Source organism: Bubalus kerabau, chromosome 17, assembly GCF_029407905.1.
Source record: "Bubalus kerabau isolate K-KA32 ecotype Philippines breed swamp buffalo chromosome 17, PCC_UOA_SB_1v2, whole genome shotgun sequence".
Lineage (NCBI taxonomy): Eukaryota > Metazoa > Chordata > Mammalia > Artiodactyla > Bovidae > Bubalus > Bubalus kerabau.
In genome coordinates this window covers 64,131,989-64,153,067 of record NC_073640.1, presented here as the reverse complement: position 1 = coordinate 64,153,067, position 21,079 = coordinate 64,131,989, and the positions used below count along the sequence as shown (strand labels likewise).

The following is a 21,079-nucleotide window of genomic DNA, read 5'->3' as shown; positions in this document are numbered from 1 at the left end:
CCTTGGTATCGCTAATTTTCTTGAAGAGATCTCTAGTCTTTGCCATTCTGTTGTTTTCCTCTATTTCTTTGCATTGATCGCTGAGGAAGGCTTTCTTATCTCTTCTTGCTATTCTTTGGAACTCTGCATTCAGATGCTTATATCTTTCCTTTTCTCCTTTGCTTTTCGCTTCTCTTTTTTTCACAGCTATTTGTAAGGCCTCCCCAGATAGCCGTTTTGCTTTTTTGTATTTCTTTTCCATGGGGATGGTCTTGATCCCTGTCTCCTGTACAATGTCCCGAACTTCATTCCATAGTTCATCAGGCACTCTATCAGATCTAGGCCCTTAAATCTATTTCTCACTTCCACTGTATAATTATAAAGGATTTGATTTGGGTCATACCTGAATGGTGTAATGGTTTCCCCTACTTTGTTCAAGTTAAGTCTGAATTTGGTAATAAGGAGTTCATGATCTGAGGCATAATCAGCTCCTGGTCTTGTTTTTGTTGACTGTATAGAGCTTCTCCATCTTTGGCTGCAAAGAATATAATCAATCTGATTTCGGTGTTGCCCATCTGGTGATGTCCATGTGTAAAGTCTTCTCTTGTGTTGTTGGAAGATGGTGTTTGTTATGACCAGTGCATTTTCTTGGCAAAACTCTATTAGTCTTCGCCGTGCTTCATTCCGTATTCCAAGGCCAAATTTGCCTGTTACTCAGATCTTATCTGACAGATTGTTATAATAACCCCTTTTGATATTTGTCCACAAAGCTTCCTAAATGATTTGACTTCTAGCTGACTTTCAAATGCTTCAGAGGGCCCCTGAGACATCCCAGGGAGCTATTAAACTACCTGGGTTCATTGGACATGTAAAGTTACATGGGAAGTCCTGTTGAGTGGGTGTAAATATTCTCAGATTATAGTGTATGGTGGATTTTACCAATATAGATATCCTAAAATTATGTGGAGTTCATATAGATCTGATACGCCCTAATAAAATCAGGTCAACTATAATTCTACTTATCCTGTTAAAGTGTTACAAGTCACAGCAGTGACCAGGCTACACGGTCAATTGCAGTTTAATCAGATTTAAACATGCCTTCTATGGTTTCACTCTGATGCCTTTGGAAAAATACTGCTACTTCATGATTTATGGAAAAGATTTTTCTAAGGTTAACCGATAAACAGCTTTTGTTTGCTATCTGGTAAGCTGGTAGCAGACTGGAATTTAGTCTAATCTCTATGTTAATACAACAAAGTTTTCTTAGAATGCAGCTTTCAAGAAGAGATTATGAATTTCTTTGCCTTTAAGTGATTTACTTTCATTTTTAAAATCTTTTGTTACTTTGGTAAAGTAAATAAGCGTTACTTAAGGTTATGGTACATGTAGACAAAGCTTATTCATCTTCTCCAAAAGTAACCCCTCATGGTTAGACTTTTGCCATCCTGATGCCTTAAAACATGGCCGTGGTCTGCTCCTGAATCACGGAATAAATATGCTACTGTGGCCCTGATTATTTTATAATTGCTCTTTCAGATGAGAATAGTTTCTCTAATGGCTTGTGGATCATAACTCATCCTCCTTTCTTCACATTAGAAATTGGGTAAATAGGAAAACTGTGTAAAAAAATATATTTTATAATACCAGCCAAGCCACCAAATCACGACCAGGTCTCTGAACTTGCCGTTTTCATCTTGGATCACATTAGGAAGACTTCCCACGGCCTATTGGCATCTGTACTTTGTATTTCAGGGACGGCTAATGTTTCAGGATGTGGCCATAGACTTCACTCAAGAGGAGTGGGAATGCCTGGACCCCAGTCAGCGGAAATTGTACAGGGACGTGATGGTAGAGAACTACAGGAACCTGGCCTCCTTGGGTGAGGATAACTGCCTTCCAGAATCCCTTATCTACCCACTGTGTTTTTGTTCTGTCATTTCTAGAATGTCTTCTGAAATTTTCTGCTTCCCACAGTATTTTCAGATCTGTGCTGTCTAGGGGATAATAGGTTATTTCTGAGTTTAGAAAGAAAGGCTTCATGATGAATCGTTGTGCTGGTGATGTTTTTCTTCCTTGATGTACTCTGCATCCTTCATTCTAGCTTAGTGGTAATTGTGTAAGTTCTGTGGTATTAAGTAGTTGCACCCTCTCTTAATCTCACATTGACACTACTTACTTTTGCCTTAGTACTACTTGACCAGAATCTCAGGACCTGATTGTTAGGTGTGTGTTAGTATTGTACAGCAGCTTTGAATAAAGTATTTCAGGAAATCGTTTTCTAGAAGAAAATGCATTTTCGTCTCACCTGAATACATATTGGATTCGATACTGATGAATCTAACAACACAAATACTCCTTTCTCTGATCACCAGGGCTTCTCTCTAAGGTGGACCTGGTCACCTTTCTGGAGCTATTGAAGGATCCCAGGAATATGAGGAGAATGGAGGCAACAGCCATTTACCCAGGTAGGTGTGAATGGCTGGAGATGATGACTCAGATGAGAGGTCCAAGGAGCAGCAAGGAACTCATCCTTCATCACGTGATGTTGGGAGATTTGCTTCAATGGAAATGGTTTTTGAAAACCTGGGTTGGTTCTGCTACTGTGATAGAAATGTATCACCTGCCCCATTCTCTCTTTCTGAAATCTTCATGAATTTATCTCCAGTGATTACTTTTCTCCATCACAGTGTGACCTAAAAGTCTCCTCTTGGCTTCTGACAAACTGCATTCATTCATTGCCCTTCGATTTCTTGGGGGCCCTAGGAAAACTCTGCCCATTTCTGAGTAACTGTATGACAGTCCTTTTAAAGTTTCCTTCTATCTCTAGACAGAAATGTGTGAGTGGAGTGGTAGACAAACTACCAAATTTCCAGGAATACTAGGGACGGGTTTTTGTTCTCTGATTTATAACTTCCTATCTACTGGGAGCGACCCAGAGGACTTTCTAAGTAAATTTCAAATTCAAGTAATTTTTCACTGCAGAAAGCAAAACCTGGTGAAAATGAAACAATGCACATCTCAGGTTGACTTGAAAGTTTCTCTTTACCTTATATGATCTCATACTAAATATCTTTAGTGTATTTGCCCCAATTCTAATGTGCTAAAATACTTTATTGTGTTTTATTACCTCATAGAATTTTAAAATAAATGGACATAAAATCTTAGCACATTTTCCACTACATTATTAATGGTTGATTCAAACTATGACAATTTTTAGATTCTATAAAGAAATCTTTATTAAAAGTTCTAATTGGAATATAGCTGTTTTCCAATTTTGTACTCCTATACAGCAAAGAGCATCAATTATACATATCAGTCAGTTCAGTTCTGAGTCTGCGATCCATGGTCTGCAGCAGGCCAGGCTTCCCTGCCCATCACTAACTCCCAGAGCCTTCTCAAACTCATGTCCATCGAGTCAGTGATGCGATGCAACCATCTCACCCTCTGTCGTCCACTTCTCCTCTCATCTTCAATCTTTCCCAGCATCAGGGTCTTTCTCAGTGGGTCAGTTCTTCATATCAGGTGGCCAGAGTATCAGAACTTCAGCTTCACTATGTCCTTCCAATGAATATTGAGGACTGATTTCCTTTAGAATGGAGTGGTGTGATCTTCTTGCAGTCCAAGGGACTCTCAAGAGTCTTCTCCAATAGCAGAGTTCAAAGGCATCAATTCTTCAGCAGTCAGCTTTCTTCATGGTCCAACTCTCACATCCATAAATGACTACTGGAAAAACCATAGCTTTGACTGGATGGACCTTTGTCAGCAAAGTAGTGTTTCTGGTTTTTAATTTGCTGCCTAGGTTGGTCATAGCTTTTCTTCCAAGGAGCGAGCATCTTTTACTTTCATGGCGGTAGTCACCATCTGCAGTGATGTTGGAACCCCCCAAAAATAAAGTTTCTCACTGTTTCCACTGTTTCTCCCACTATTTGCCATGAAACAATCTGACCGGTGCCATGATCTTTGTTTTTTGAAGATTGAGTTTGAAGCCAGCTTTTTCAGGCTCTTCTTTCAGTTTCATTAAGAGACTCCTCAGTTCCTTTTGGCTTTCTGCTCTAAGGGTGGTGTCATCTGTGTATCTGAGATTATGGATATTTCTCCCTGAAATCATGATTCCAATTTGTGCTTCATCCATCCCAGTATGTCCCAATATGTACCGTGCATATACATTAAATGAGCAGGCTGACAATGTACAGCCTTGACGTACTCCTTTCCCAATTTGGAATCAGTCCGTTGTCACATGTCCAGTTCTCACTGTTGCTTGTTGACATGCATAGAGATTTCTCAGGAGGCAGGTAAGGTAGTCTGGTGTTCCCATCTCTTTAAGAATTTTTCACAGTTTCTTGTCCACACAATCAAAGGCTGTGATATAGTCAATAAAGCAGATGTCGTCGTTTCTCCAGAAATCTCTCGCTTTTTATATGATCCCAGGCATGTTGGCAATTTGATCTCTGGTTCCTCTGCCGTTTCTAAGTCCAGCTTGAACATCTGGAAGCTGTCAGTTTACGTACTGTTAAAGCCTGGCTTGGAGAATTTGGAGCCTTTGCTATTGTTGGAAATGAGGGAAATTGTGTAGTAGTTTGAGCGTTCTTTGGCATTGCTTTTCTTTGTGATTGGAATGAAAACTGACCTTTTCCCGTCCTGAGGCCACTGCTGAGTTTTCCAAATTTGCTGGCTTATCGAGTGCAGAACTTTAGCATTATCATCTTTTAGGACTTGAAATAGGTCAGCTGGAGTTCCATCACCTGCACTAGGTTTGTTGGTCCTCATGCCTTCTAAGGCCGACTTTACTTTGGATGCCAGGATGTCTGTTACTAGGTGAGTGACCACACCATCGTGGTTATCTCGGTCATTAAGATCTTTTTTGTATAGTTCTTCCATATATTCTTGCCAACTTCTCTTAATATCTTCTTCTTTTAGGTCCATCCTGTTTCTGTCCTTTATCGAGCCCATGTTTGCATGAAATATTCTTAAAAGAGATCTCTAGTCTTTACCGTCCTATTGATTCCTTCCCATTTAGGTCTCCACAGAGCAATGAGTAGAGTTCCCTCTTTCAATCATAGTTTTAAAGTCTCTCTTATTTAATTTCTTAAAACTAGGACTTTATTAAGTTTATCTTATTTGTATTCAGCTTCCTTGGACACTGTCTTATGTGTCCTCAGTTTCTGACTAGTTCTCTGTCACTATCATTTATGCTTCTTAGATTGAAACAGCTAATAGAACATTCTCAGAAACATGTGTGGCAAGAAGTGGATTTAAGAATTACTAGGCACCTGGGATTTGTGAAAGTGTTTAGTGTCTCCACTTAAGATGACTAAAAGCAAGAAGTAATCATTAGATTGCCTATCACCTCTTAATTCAGTGGTCTTTGGAGGGTTTTATCTTGTTTCTTCCCCTATATCGTATTTCTTTGCCATCTCATGTTGTCCTGCGTTCTGTATGTGGTCTTTGTTTTGAAGCATGCAGCCACCTAGTTAATCTTCCTTCTGATAGCTGCACCTTGGTGGGTGAGGTTGGTCCAGAGGTTTGTGCCCTTGTCCTCTCTTGATCTGTGCTCTGATTGCTGTTAACTGTGACCAGAGCCTGCCCTGGATATTCAGGGCTGTTTCCCCCTTGTTCTGTGGTTGTTGGTGCCCTCTGGTGGTGTCTGCTCCCTGCATGGTGGAATAGAGCTCCCAGATCTGAGTCTTTGCTGTGATTCTGATCTGTGGTGCCAGGCAGGTGGGATTGGGGCACACCCACTGGGAGAGAAGTCACTGAATATTACTCCTCTAGGAATGTTCCCCTCAGGGTGTGCTCTGGTGTCCTCTCTCATGCGTTCTGCAAGCTCTCATGTTATGAGGTGCTAGCACTGCTCTTGGCCCCACCTTAACCATGGGCATGATGGCACACGGCCCTGGTGTCTCTCAGCTGTTGTTTTCACAAGGTCACCAGCATAGATTCAGTGAAGTCAGGTTCTGTGATTGCATTCAGCATGGAGCTGGACCCGCTGTAGTGCTATGGAGAAGCTCAGGCTCTGTCCTGGCCCAGCCCCCTTGGATAGGAGCCCACAAAGTCTACAGCTACTAAAGCTATACCTGCCGTGAATGAGAGAGCCCTTGGTTGTTGGTTCAGATGCTCTGTAGGGGCTGAGGTTACAAAGCTGGTCATGGGTATAATACCGTGGCTTGTGTTGCTGCAAGGAGAGTTTTCAGCTTTTCTTCTTTATTGCTGGCATTCACCTGTGCTTTCTGCTCCATCTGTGCATGTGGCCAACTCACAGGTGTCTTCTCCTGAGGCTGCCCCAGAGCTCAGGATTCTGCTGATTGTGGAGGAGGTCGATGGGGGAGGCCATGGCTGGGGGCTCAAATGATCCCAGGCTGTGTAGAGTTCTTCAAAGTCCTTGGATAGCAGGGGCAGGCATAAGGGACAAAGGATGCAGCTGGCTCATTCTCTGGGCATCACTCAACAATGACACTTTCTCTGTAGTGGTTCACGCTTCCTCCACAAGCATCCTGTTTATAGACCTCCTCCCTCTCTCCCGTCCCCTCAGTATGTCTCCTCACAGCACACCGCAGTCCTCTGCCTGGGTCTGCTCTCCAAACCCCACATTTCAGCACCCAGCCCTTGTCTGCATTGCTGGACATGCCGCTAAGGCTGGGTGGGCAGGGCTGGGGTCAGAACCCTGTGTGCAGGTCTCACTCTGTCCTGCTGCCACGCACTGTTTGCCGTGTTCTCTTCCCACAGAGAATGAGGCTCTTCTGTCCAAATTGAGCTCCCCCAGTGAGGGGATTCCTTGAATATGGAGACATCTCCTCACTTTCATCTCCCTGCAGGGTTGCAGGCCCCAACCCACTTCCTCTCCTCTTCTTTTTCCTTCTTCTTTCTTTTGTCCTACCCTACAGAGCAGGAATCTTTCTTTTCCTTTCAGATTTCCAAGGGCCTCCGCTAGTGTTCAGCTGGGCTCTGTGAGAATTGTTCCCATTTCTCATTCATTTGTGGAGAGAGAGATGAGCTCCACGTCTGCCTAAGCCTCTGGCATCTTGATCCTTACATCTCCATTGTATTTTTAAACTAGCTATGGTCATCAATTTTCTGTAAATCTTTAAAGATATTCACTAGGAATAGCAGGTAAAATTACTTGTTATTTGGTATCTTTCAGCTATGTCTCCACAGGACACCCAGGATTTGATGCCAAAGAATCCAGCATTGGAAGATGTATTCCGAAAAGTAAACCTAGGAATGTATCAAATATTTCACCTCAAAAACTTAAATTTAATGACGGATTGGGAATATACCAGGGTAAATGAAAGACAGTTCTTCCCCCAACAGATATCTTCTATCCATTCCAAGATGTATAATGTTGATGATAATGGAAGAGATGCAATCCAACCATCATTCTTCAATACATATTGTGGTATGGTTAATACACAACAGCTTTCCATGTATAATAAAATGAGTCAGACCTTAAGTAAGAGCCCCAGCTCCAATAATTACAAGAGTATTTATGGCGGACTGAGAAGATATTCCGGCAATGAAACTAGGTATACATTTGAAGGAGACTCAAACCTTAAGAAACATCAGGGACCTGAATCTTCAAACAAGGATTCAAAAACTAATAATAGTAGAAATACCTTTGATCAAATGTCAGGTTTTTCTCTAGATAAGAGTACTTGTACTGGAGACAGGACTTGTAGTGAATATGGTAAGGTTTCTAATCACTGTTCAGAACTTACTCAACAGGATGCTGTTCAGAATCCACAGAAAGAAAACAAGTGTAAGATAGGTGAGAAAATATTTAGTAAGTCATCCAATCTAAGTAGACATAGGAGAATTCATACAGGAAGGAAACCTTTCAAATGTACAGAATGTTGCAGAGCATTTAACTGTCACTCACTTCTTACTCAACATCAGCGAATTCATGCTGGAGAGAAACCTTATATATGTAAAGAATGTAACAAAGCCTTTCGTCGTTCCTCATTTCTTACTCCACATCAGAGAATTCACACTGGAGAGAAACCTTATAAATGTACAGTATGTGGCAAAGCCTTTACTTACAACTCAAGCCTTATTAAACATCGGCAAATTCATACTGGAGAGAAACCTTATAAATGTACAGAATGTAGCAAAGCCTTTGCTTACAACTCATGCCTTATTCAACATTGGGGAATTCATACTGGAGAGAAACCTTATAAATGTACAGAATGTAGCAAAGCTTTTACTTGCAACTCAAGCCTTATTCAACATCAGCGAATTCATACTGCAGAGAAACCTTATATATGTAAAGAATGTAACAAAGCCTTTCATCGTTCCTCATTTCTTACTCAACATCAGCGAATTCACACTAGGGAGAAACCATATAAATGTACAGAATATGGCAAAGCCTTTACTTACCAGTCAAACCTTATTAAACATCAGCGAATTCATGCTGGAGAGAAACCTTATAAATGTACAGAATGTAGCAAAGCCTTTACTTACAACTCAGGCCTTATTCAACATCAGTGAATTCATGCTGGAGAGACACCTTATACATGTACAGAATGTAGCATAGCCTTTACTTGCAACTCAGACCTTATTCAACATCAGCGAATTCATACTGGAGAGAAACCTTATATATGTAAAGAATGTAACAAAGCCTTTGTCATTCCTTATTTCTTCCTGGACATCAGCGAATTCACTCTGGAGAGAAATCTTATAAATATTCAGAATGTGGCAAAGCCTTGACTTACAACTCACATCTTACTCAACATTTGCAAATTCATACTGGAGTGAAACCTTATAAATGTACAGAATGAGCAAAGCCTTTATCTGTTACTCAGATCTAACCTCTCATCAGCAAATCCATACTGGAGAGAAGCCTGATATAGGTAAAGAATGTAACAAAGCTTTTCATCATTGCTCAATTCTTACTCGACATCATCGAATCCATTTGGTGAAAAACCATACAAATGTAAAGAATGTGGCAAAGCCTTTATTAGGAGTTCAGCCCTTTTTCAACATCACCCAATTCATACTGGGGATAGACGTTATAAATGGACAGAATGTCGCAAGGCCTTTATTACGCGTTATAATCTTACTGAGCATCGGCGCATGCATACTAGAGAGAGACCATATAAATGTACTGAATATGGCGAAGTCTTTGGTTACAACTCTGCTCTTACTCAACATCGGCGAATGCATACTGGAGAGCGACCTTATGAATGTACTGAATGTGGCAAAGCCTGTAGTCAGAGTGCTTATCTCACTAAACATCTGAGAACACACACTGGAGCGAAATTCTAGTAATGGAACAAGTGATGGAAGAGGTTTGCCCTAAACATGCACCAGAAAACACAAGAGTTTATAGAAAAAAAAAAAAAAAAAAAACAATGGAAATGACGTAACCAATATGTAGAAAAGTATTTAATCAAAAGTTAAATGGAAATAAATATCAGAGATTGCATAATAGAAGGCATTTCATCAATCTTGTTTTCAGAAGTTTCTCTGAAGTACAATGACTGTAGGGAGTACTCCATAGTTAAAACACATAGAAAATGGACATATTAGCATGAATCGTGAGATGAAGGTTGGTGGTTAGAAAGTTACAATTCTTAGCAATGTATGTATGAAAGCAAAAGTAAAGTCGCTCAGTTGTGTCCAACTTTGCAACCCCATAGACTGTAGCCTACCAGGCTCCTGTGTCTATGGGATTTTCCAGGCAATAGGACTGGAGTGGATTGCTATCTGTATGCTTGTTTAGAATGACGTGATTTTAGATTCTTTTACATGAATGTAATTGAACACTCCATCCATACTAAGCTTTCTACTGTGTTGGAAAACGTAGTTTTTTTACGGTTTGTTAAAGATTAGCCTTTTTATATTGTGTTGCAACCATTTCTATCTATCCTCCATTAGAAGATGAAGGATACCATAATGTAAAATGGACAGTGACCATCTAAATGGAGGTGTTTGGCACTGATGTGAAATATCTGGAAGTTGCCATGATGTAAGTGATCATTTAATCTTTCCATGTATTAAAGTAAGATAGAAGTTGGTTCTAAAGTTTCAATAGTAATATCCTTGATTTGTAAGAAAAACACAATGAGAGTTCACTGCAATATTGATGTAGCTTTATAATATCAACACACAAGTCATGATTATTACTTGACAATGTTGAAATGAAGACAGCTTCTGTGATAACCCGGAAACGTATTAGAAAGTCTTCCTGGAAGAGGCGTGGAATTAGTGTATACCACGCTTCCTAAGTGCTTCCTAGGCTTTGTCTGGTAAGCTGTAAAAGTCACAAATCTCATATCCTTATATCAAAAAATGAATATTGTTGACAATTTCCGTAAACTGGTCCATGCTGTTGCTGCCTCAGCATCTGTCTGGGCAGCAGGCAGCCTGCGGTTTCTTGAACTCACAAAAGCCAGTCCTGTGAGCACCTGGTCTAGATGACCAGCTTCCTTGAGATCAACAGTCTTGCTGAACTCCAGGGTCTACTTTACAAGCCCCCCTTCAATGACACCCTCACAGTGCTCACCGGATTTGTTGTATTGGTTTCAATGGGTTAATTCACACACACCCTAGGGATCCCAGAGCACCTCACCCAGCGTAACTTCTACAGGCTAAACTGCAAGAACTGGTGTTCTCTCTGCCTGATTCTAGCTTTGCCCTCTCTCAGAAATCCCTGACCGAAATCCTCCCCTACAGAGAGGTCTTAGGTGTGGTGAGTGTGAGGCTTTGAGTTCAGGACTCCTGAACGTTGGTTTGGGAGAAGAAACATCAGAAAAAAGTGGGATTTGCTGATGACTCCATTAACGGCCACACTGTAGACCTGCAGATTGATAACTACTTGGAGTGGGGACCTGACCACCAGGGATTTGTATTCATTGAAATGGTTCAGAAAGAATCTTTACCCAAGTAGTTTCCATCTGGTTTTCCATCAGGATCACATGACCAGTGTCAGGAACTGACCTCACTGATCACTGATGCCCTCCCAACAGAGTTCTATGTTGGTCCTGTGGGAGCATCACTGTGGTGTCTAAGAAGTGCTCCAGGGCATTCTAAGCAGAGGCCCTGGTTAAGGAAGTGCCTCGTGATCCATCTGTGAGAGCTGAGCCCTGGCTTTCTCCACGGAGAGGCAACAGGTTGGTCTAGCTGGATTTGGACAGGGAAATGCAGTCAGCTCACATCATCTGTGTGAGGAGAATGTTAGGAGCTCTCTATGGGGAGAGAACAATCAAGAAATAAGTTCACAGGCTGGTCTCCAGGTAGGAATTGATTGTTCCTGAATCTCTCCTGAGACAGAGGACAGGAGAGGTCAGTCTTCTCAGCTTTTCAAGGCCCTTCTGTCTGTAGGAGCATTGGTTGCAGGTTAAAGAGCTATTGTGATGCTCTCAACGGTATTTTCTGAAACTTCAGAAGTGCGTTTGCAGCGTAATATCCCCAGAGAAGACAGAGCAGGAGGAAGAAGAGGAGGAAATGGCAATTTCTCAGGTAAATATCCTGTCCTGGGTCTGGGGCTGCATCTGCTTTTCCTCCTGAAATGCCCAAATGAGAATCTGCAAGCCTTTAGCTTTCTGCTCCTAGTTTTTCTTCCCGGGCATCTCATCATCTTATTTCTTCCCATTTCTTCTTATCATAGTGAAGACCAGCCCTTTAGACTTCCTTCTGTCCCAGAGCCTTTGCTCCATTGTCTGCATCCTCGCTTTCTGTGGAGCATAATGAATTCTCAACGTGAATCAGGGACTTTGAACTGTTGAAACTATTCTTTTTGTGAGAGATCAGCATGGGGAGTCACTCCTATCCTCACTCCCACTGGAATGTGGTTTGGTGTTGGGATTTTAGGGATGTTGCGAAATGCAGTGATGACTTAGCATCTGGGTGCAATATAGATATTTAAAACAGAGTTTGAGAATGCCATTATACAAAGAACCAACTCTCTTCTGTCCATGGGATTTTCCAGGCAAGAATTTTGCATTGGATTCCCATTTCCTCATCCCAGGGATTCTCTCCACCCGGAGACTGAAGCTGCATCTCCAGCATTGGCAGGCAGATTCTTTACCACTGAGCCAGCTGGGAAGCCCAGTGACTCAACTCAGAGGACCAGAGTTTTTCAGAAAATTTTCAGAAATAAAACTAGGAGATGCTGTCTTTTGCATTGCTGAGTCTTACTACTTAAATGCATTATTAGGATACTAAACAGGGGAAGTATATGTGAAATGAAATTTGCATAAAATTGACATTTTTAAATGTTAAATTCAAGTTATAATTTCACTGTTAATTCCAGAATGCCCAGGCAGTGATTGTGCATTTCATGTGATTCATTTACACCGTGACATCTGATGTCCACTGGTTCTGGAGACGTCACTCTGACATCATGAGACTATGAAGTTCATACTTCTCTCTCTCTTTAAACAAGGTTGTGGAAAAAAGGAATAAGGAATGTGTGGAAATGCTCATAGTTAATGGAGAAACTCCCCATCTTCTTGGTTTCTCTTTGCTTCTGAGAATGAACACTCATTGTGTTGATTATACATAGTGGGTTTTCCGGGTAGGCGAAATGATCAGTCAAGCCCAGGTGTGATGTTTCCAGAACACTCCAGGCTCAAATCACAGACACAGTCTTTTTACCACCTCCCTGTACTTCTACCCCATGACTCATGTTCACTGGTTTAAGTGTTTCTGTGAGATTCCCATGCTGTGAATTTGTTTTTTTCCACTTGACTTGAACAAGTGTCTTGGAAAGAAAAATGAGGGATGTGCCTAAACTATCACAATTAATGAAGTAACTTCCTGTCTTCTTACTTTCTTTCTGCTTTGGAAAATGAACACTCGTGTGTGTTTAGCAGAGATGCTGGGTTTGGGGAGTGGTGGTTTTCATCCCAAGCCCAGGTCTGATCTTTTCCAGTACACTCCATGCTCACATCACAGAGTCTCTTCACAGTTTTGTATTTTCCAAAATGTTTACAAGAATCTTATTAGTCCTAATCTATGCTCAACTGTATTAAAATTTAAAATACAGCTCAGTGCAAGTAACGAATATCATCCTCTAACATTATGTACATTTTACTACATTCAAAATTACCTGAGTTTAGTGACATGAAAATGTCTCTCTCTTCCCCCTAATGAACATATAGCCCCATTTGAGTGTATGTCTGTACTCCGTGGAGATGAGTTTGAGTAGGCTCCGGGAGTTGGTGATGGACCGGGAGGCCTGGCGTGCTGGTCATGGGATCACAAAGAGTGGGATACGACTGAGCAACTGAACTGAACTGTGTGTATGAAAATATTAACATGACTTGATCAATTTTTTCTTCTTCTTTTCTTTTTGCTTTGTTTTTCTGAAGAACTTCTGGGGAAGGGAATGACTACCCGTTCCAGTATTCCTGCTTGGGAATTTCTTGGACAGATGAATCTGGCAAGTTAGAGTCCATGGGGTCACTAAGAATGGGACAGACTGAGTGACTAAAGCTTTTCTTGCCTTTAGTATTCTTTTCAGTTACAGAAACTTCTATCAACTTTTCTTAGAGTTGTCACTGTGAATCTGTGTTTTATTAGTTAAAGTCTGAAGTACATAAACTGAAATAATGTTTAAGCTCTGCTATTTAATGGCTATTTGTTAAAATCTGTGCCAAAAAGTACAAGAGCAACATTACTGATTTTCAGTTATTTCTCTTGCACTTTCAAGACTCTGATAAAAGCAATCAGAAAGATACAGAGCATATACTAAATAGTTAAAATGATTCTTTCTGGCAAGGTTGTGGTTACCCAAAGAGTGAAGAGCAGATAAAACCAAGGAGGGTCTTAGAATGCAGAAACTGAAAAACCAAACCCGTATTGTCTCATGTCTGGAAATTCTTTTCCAACCGGCACCCAGACCGTGACATTTTTGTGGCTTGTTCAGGGACTTGGAGTCTCTTGCCCCCCCCACCCCAACCCACCCCTGCCCTCACTTCTCCTTTCTCACAGGGACCCTCATCCAAAAGGCAACTGCTCTGGAGGCAACTGAGGAATGCTGGCCAGGGTTACCCTCTGGTGTGTTCCAAACGCCCCACTGCTCACTGCGCCCAAAGTATCTGCCACTTGAATGGGTGAGGGTCTCTCCTTTTTTTTTTTTTTTTTTTTTTTTGGCAAATGAGGACTATGCCAACCAATATTCTGTGGGCGCAGATCAGACACGTAAAAGCCATTAGGGCTCTTGCCACAGAAAGACTCCCATGTGAGGATGGGGGGCACACAGAAAGGATCAGGCCACAAGGGCATCCACCCGCAGCAAGACAACTTCCGTCCACCATGTCAGGCTCATAGTGGTTGAAGCAAAACAGAAAGCATTCTTCCCAGGCCACCACCTCCCGGATATATTGTTCGGCGGATGCCTCAGCCTTCTTCCCTGTCACTTTCTCTTCTTTCCATTTTGGTTTGGATTGATTTACAGAAGCCTGGGTATTGCCTCTGAGCCATCCCAAGAGTGCCTTCCACGTTTCAGGGAATCACCAAATGGTGAGTCACCTGGTTGCTCCCAGGAATTTCTGTCTTTCTCTGCCCGTGTCACCTGGTGGCTTAGCTGCATGGTTCTCAGAGGTCTCCTCTCACTGTTGGATGTGACTGTTGGGCCGCTCGGCCATTCTGTGCCCTCAGTCACACGGAGAGACCACTGGGGGAAAAGGGACGTCTTTCTCTCAGCCAGTGACTCTCAGTACTCCCATTCTATGGTAGATAGGCTATGAGTGGGTTCTGTTACATCCCAGGAGGCTCTCATACTCAACCTTTGTCTACATTCTCAGAAACTGGATACTTGTCAGCCTTCAAAAGGCCTGGCTCCAAAACAAACAGGGGACCGCCAAAAATGGCCTCTGAATGGCTCACTAGGTTTTGCCAAAAGACGGGAAAGGATTCAGAATGTCCTTACATTCTGTTGCCTGCCTGTCTCCTGTCCCTCTCTCTCTCTCCATCAGATTTCCTAGATGACCTCTATGTGACCTTTTATATCCCCATGATCTCTAGGAAAGGATTCTGAGGTTCCCTTTGGTCCAGGTTTCTTCTATATTCAAAAGCCTGAAGGATCAAAAACTGTCCTAACATTTCTAAAGAATCCCTTTCTAAGGAAGCTTATCTCTCACGTGGAGAGGGAACCAAGCTTCCCCCACGCCTGAACATCCTAAAGAATTCCCTTCTGAGTACTCCTGTTTCTCAGGGCTGCCAAGGACCAAGGTTCCCCCAGTCCTGCAAATTCCCTTAGGCCTTCAGATTCTTCTGATGGGACAAAGACCTCACTTTCCACCACAGGGACAGTCCAAAATTTTTATTAGCTGAAATGCCCCTGATATTAGAGTCAATTTGAGCATAATTTGGTCTATATTTTAGCTATAAAACTAAGACTACAGAAAGGAAAGGTAACTTTTTGACACAGGATGGCCCTGATATTCTTTAGACTGGAGAAAACTGGTTAAAATAAAAGTTTCTTTCCCTTGGAAACTGCAAAACCGGTTCTTTTTGCATATACATTTTAAAACAACTAGCTTGTTAACAACTAGGTTGGAGAAGGAAATGGCAACCCACTCCAGTATTCTTGCCTGGAGAATCCCAGGGATGGGGGAGCCCAGTGGGCTACCGTCTATGGGGTCGGACACGACGGAAGCGACTTAGCAGCAGCAGCAGCAGCAGCTTGTTAAAAGGCCTGCCTAGGGAAAAACTTGTAGTTAACCCTTTCCATGTCCTTGAATGTCACTGCCCACTTTGCCTGAGACCTGACTCAGCCTGGGGCAAATCAGAACTTCAAGCCAAACAAACAAACAGTCAAAGAGATGTTTTAAATCTTAACCAGGAAACTATGAAATCTCTGTCTGTCTGTCTGGATTTATGTATGGCTCAGTGTGCTTTTTTTTTTTTTATAATATTGCTGAAGTTCTAAATGAGTTCTAATTTAAATGGCCTAAAGGGCATCCCTGATGGCTCAGAGGTTAAAGCATCTGCCCGCAATGCAGGAGACTTGCGTTCGATCCCTGGGTTGGGAAGATCCCCTGGAGAAGGAAATGGCAACCCACTCCAGTATTCTTGCCTGGAGAATCCCATGGACGGAGGAGCCTGGTGGGCTACAGTTCACGGGGTCGCAAAGAGTCGGACATGACTGAGCGACTTCACTCACTTCACCTCAAGGAAGGTAAGTGCTTACAAATCAGACAATTCTAACTCCAAGAGAAATTTACCTAAGTGAATTTCAGATTCATGTGAACTGGGAAATATGAAATATCTAGCATTAATGTTTGTTTGCTAATCTAATGTAGATATGTCTAAGAGTCATTAAGCACAGTATTTTCATTGTGCCTAGGTTTATTATTACTTACATATTGTTATATTTTTATATCTGTTCCAAGTTTCTCAACCAGGAAAGTACCTCTAGGAAAGGGGAAGAAAAAAGAAAAAAAAAAAACTTCAAAGAAAATGTAAAAGAGATATGGTCTTTCAGAGAAACTCTTTTAAGAATAATTATACTTTAGAAATATCTCTCTAAAACATTCTCTAGATTTCGGTATCCTGACTTTCTAGGGCTGTGCCAAACTAAGTGATGGAAGTTTATTGACTAGCTAGGTCATTTGCAAATAAAATAAGATTCTGAAACATTCATTACTGAGGACTAACTTCCTCTTACAGAGAAAGTAGAGATGTTGGACTATTCATGACTAATGCTTGATGCCATCCTGAGATGTTCTCTAGAATATTTCTTTTAGTGCTTATCACTGGTATTTATGTTCACCAATCCACAAAATGCTTAAGTTCTAGGCTGCTTCAGGAAAGTAGCATGTGTATTTTCAGTAAAGAAGGTATGAGGAAAGAAATTACATTTTATGAAGAGAAAAGGAAGTAGGTCTGACTTAGAGGTGGCTCTTTCAGCATGGGAGAACAAAGTAATGGGTACAGAAAGTGATAAGGTTTTATGGAAAGAGGACACCAAGGGAAGAGTTTTGTGCATAAATACATGTTTTCTTGCGATGTTGAGCTGCCTTTGATAATGGATTTTAAGTTTCTTTACCTCTGAAGTGATCTGTTCTAGGTTTACCTTTGAAATCTTCTTTGTTACTTGGGCTAAGTGAATACATTATTTCCCAGTGATCTATATGATTTTCCAAAGTAGTTTTTATACCTTAAGTTATGCATAGAGGATAATGGGGGAAGGGGTAGAGTCATGCAGTAAGCCAGGCTTTCTTCCTGCAAACTTATCATATGCAAAAGTTTAGGTGATTTGCATCATCTTCTGGCCAGGAAGCCTGTTAACATTTTAAGAAACTTATTTTTCTCTAAAGGTGATTAAAGTCAGGCGCCACCCTCCAAAAGCATTAGATAAAGTTGCATTCCTATAGGGCAAAGGTGTGGTGGGGTATAACAAGAAAAAGAATTAACTCAAGGGTCCAAGATTACAAACATTAAAGCTACTACTTACACCAATTATATTAATCAATACATTGCCAGGAACACAGCAGGTAAGGGATATGGAAACTTAGCAGCAAACATTGGCGCAAGAAGTGAAAAACCCTTCACCAATACAATTTCTAATCAATCTTTTAACTGCTCAAAGGAATCTGTATTCAGACAGTTTAGAACATCTCATGCCTCTCACAGTTGGGAGGCTCTGAACAAACACATGTGGCTGGAAAAACCTATTCAGGCAGGCTAGAGGACTTCCAAAGGAGTTTGTAGGTTGAAACACTGTCACACCCAGGAATTATTAACAGGAGCTGTAAGTTAATTCGTTTTTCAGAGAGAGGTAGTGGGGGACGGCCCCCCAAAAAGTCAGAGGTGTAGGTGAGAGCACAAAGCAGAAAGTAGGCAGACACTGATTTTGGAGGGTAGATGCTCGAGAATTTCCAGGGGGACTCCTGAGGCTCGATCCCGCCTTTGCATATGCCGAGCCTCCTTCCTCATGACCTTTGCCAGGGGCAGAACTACTGCTCCCAGCAGAATATGCTATCTAGGTGGGTCATAACTTTCTTTCCAAGGAGTAAGCGTCTTTTAATTTCATGGATGAAGTCACCATCTGCAGTGATTTTGAAGCCCGAAAAAATAAAGTCTGACACTGTTTCCCCATCTATTTCCCATGAAGTGATGGGACCGGATGCCATGATCTTCGTTTTCTGAATGTTGAGCTTTAAGCCAACATTTTCACTCTCCGCTTTCACCTTCATCAAGAGGCTTTTTAGTGCCTCTTCACTTTGTGCCAGAAGGGTGGTGTCATCTGCATATCTGAGGTTATTGATATTTCTCCCGGCAATCTTGATTCCAGCTTCTGTTTCATCCAGTCCAGCGTTTCTCATGATGTACTCTGCATATAAGTTAAATAAACAGGGTGACAATATACAGCCTTGACGTACTCCTTTTCCTATTTGGAACCAGTCTGTTGTTCCATGTCCAGTTCTAACTGTTGCTTCCTGACCTGCATACAAATTTCTCAAGAGGCAGATCAGGTGGTCTGGTATTCCCATCTCTTGAAGAATTTTCCACAGTTTATTGTGATCCACATAGTCAAAGGCTTTGGCATAGTCAATAAAGCAGAAATAGATGTTTTCCTGGCACTCTCTTGCTTTTTCCATGATCCAGCGGATGTTGGCAGTTTGATCTCTGGTTCCTCTGCCTTTTCTAAAACCAGCTTGCACATCAAGAAGTTCACGGTTCATGTATTGCTGAAGCCTGGCTTGGAGAATTTTGAGCATTACTTTACTAGTGTGTGAGTTGAGTGCAATTGTGCGGTAGTTTGAGCGTTCTTTGGCATTGCCTTTCTTTGGGATTGGAATGAAAACGGACCTTTTCCAGTCCTGTGGCCACTGCTGAGTTTTCCAAATGTGCTGGCATATTGAGTGCAGCACTTTCACAGCATCATCTTTCAGGATTTGGAATAGCTCAACTGGAATTCTGTCACCTCGACTAGCTTTGTTTGTAGTGATGCTTTCTAAGGCCCCTTGACTCCACATTCCAGGATGTCTCGCTCCAGGTCAGTGATCACACCATCGTGATTATCTGGGTCGTGATGATCTTTTTTGTACAGTTTCTCTGTGTATTTTTGCCATCTCTTCTTAATATCTTCTGCTTCTGTTAGGTCCATACTATTTCTGTCCTTTATCGAGCCCATCTTTGCATGAAATGTTCCTTTGGTATCTCTGATTTTCTTGAAGAGATCTCTAGTCTTTCCCATTCTGTTGTTTTCCTCTATTTCTTTGCATTGATTGCTGAAGAAGGCTTTCTTATCTCTTCTTGCTATTCTTTGGAACTCTGCATTCAGATGTTCATATCTTTCCTTTTCTCCTTCGCTTATTGCTTCTCTTCTTTTCACAGCTATTTGTAAGGCCTCCCCAGACAGCCATTTTGCTTTTTTCATTTCTTTTCCAATGGGATGGTCTTGATCCCTGACTCCTGTACATTGTCACGAACCTCATTCCATAGTTCATCAGGCACTCTATCTATCAGATCTAGGCCCTTAAATCTATTTCTCACTTCCACTGTATAATCATAAGGGATTTGATTTAGGTCATACCTTAATGGTATAGTGGTTTTCCCTACTTTCTTCAATTTAAGTCTGAATTTGGCAATAAGGAGTTCATGGTCTGAGCCACAGTCAGCTCCTGGTCTTGCTTTTGCTGACTGTATAGAGCTTCCCCATCTTTGGCTGCAAAGAATATAATCAATCTGATTTCGGTGTTGACCATCTGGTGATGTCCATGTGTAGAGTCTTCTCTTGTGTGGTTGGAAGAGAGTGTTTGTTATGACTAGTGCATTTTCTTGGCAAAACCCTTTTAGTCTTTGCCCTGCTTCATTCCGTATTCCAAGGCCAAATTTGCCTGTTACTCCAGGTGTTTCTTGACTTCCTACTTTTGCATTCCAGTCCCCTATAATGAAAAGGACATCTTTTTTGGGTGTTAGTTCTAAAAGGTCTTGTAGGTCTTCATAGTACCGTTCAACTTCAGCTTCTTCAGCGTTACTGATTGGGGCATAGACTTGGATCAGTTATATTGAATGGTTTGCCTTGGAAACAAACAGAGATCATTCTGTCATTTTTGAGATTGCATCCAAGTACTGCATTTCGGACTCTTTTGTTGGCCATGATGGCTACTCCGTTTCTTCTGAGGGATTCCTGCCCGCAGTAGTAGATATAGTGGTCATCTGAGTTAAATTCACCCATTCCAGTCCATTTCAGTTCGCTGATTCCTAGATTGTCAACATTCACTCTTGCCATCTCTTGTTTGACCACTTCCAATTTGCCTTGATTCATGGACCTGACATTCCAGGTTCCTATGCAATATTGCTCTTTACAGTATTGGACCTTGCTTCTATCATCAGTCACATCCACAGCAGGGCATTCTTTTTGCTTTGGCTCCATCCCTTCATTCTTTCTGGAGTTATTTCTCCACTGATGTCCATTCTCCATCACAGTGTAAACTAAAAGTCTCCTCGTGCCTTGTGACAAACTGCATTCATTCGTTGTTCTTCCATTTCTGGGGGCCCTAGGAAAACTCTGCCCATTTCTGAGTAGCTGTATGACAGTCCTTTTAACATTTCCTTCTACCTCTAGACAGAAATGTGTGAGTGAAGTGGTAGACAAACTGCCAAACTTCTATGAATCCTAGGGACGGGTTTTTGTTCTCTGATTTATAATTTCTTATCCACTGGGAGCGACACATAGGACCTTCTAAATAAATTTCAAATTTAAGTAAGTTTTCATTGTAGAAAGCAAAACCTGGTGAAAATGAAACAATGCACATCTGAGGTTGACTTCAAAGTTTCTCTTTTCATTATATGATCTCAGATTAAATATCTTTAGTGTATTTGCCTGAATTCTAACATGCTAAAATACTTATTATATTCTATTACCTCATAGAATTTTAAAATAAATGGACATAAAATCTTAGCACATTTTCCACTATATTATTAATGGTTGATTTAAACTACGACAATGTTTAGATTATATAAAGAAATCTTTATTAAAAGTTCTAATTGGAATATAGCTGTTTTCCAATTTTGTACTCCTATACAGCAAAGAGAATTAATTATAAATATCAGTCGGTTCACTTTAGTTGCTCAGTAAAGTCTGAGTCTGCGATCCATGGTCTGCAGAAACCAGGCTTCCCTGTCCATCACCAACTCCCAGAGCCTG

At 41.4% G+C, this 21,079-nt stretch overlaps 1 protein-coding gene and 1 pseudogene across 1 annotated transcript; both read left to right on the top strand.

The window, feature by feature from the left end:
• Positions 1-1,740: 1,740 nt before the first annotated feature.
• Positions 1,741-8,628, top strand: LOC129630716 (zinc finger protein 501-like). The gene is made up of 3 exons (XM_055551213.1): positions 1,741-1,858; positions 2,352-2,444; positions 7,118-8,628. The coding sequence occupies exons 1-3, from the start codon at positions 1,741-1,743 to the stop codon at positions 8,458-8,460; spliced, it is 1,554 nt and encodes a 517-aa protein (XP_055407188.1). The 3' UTR covers positions 8,461-8,628.
• Positions 8,586-9,324, top strand: LOC129630715 (zinc finger protein 677-like; annotated as a pseudogene).
• Positions 9,325-21,079: the final 11,755 nt, after the last annotated feature.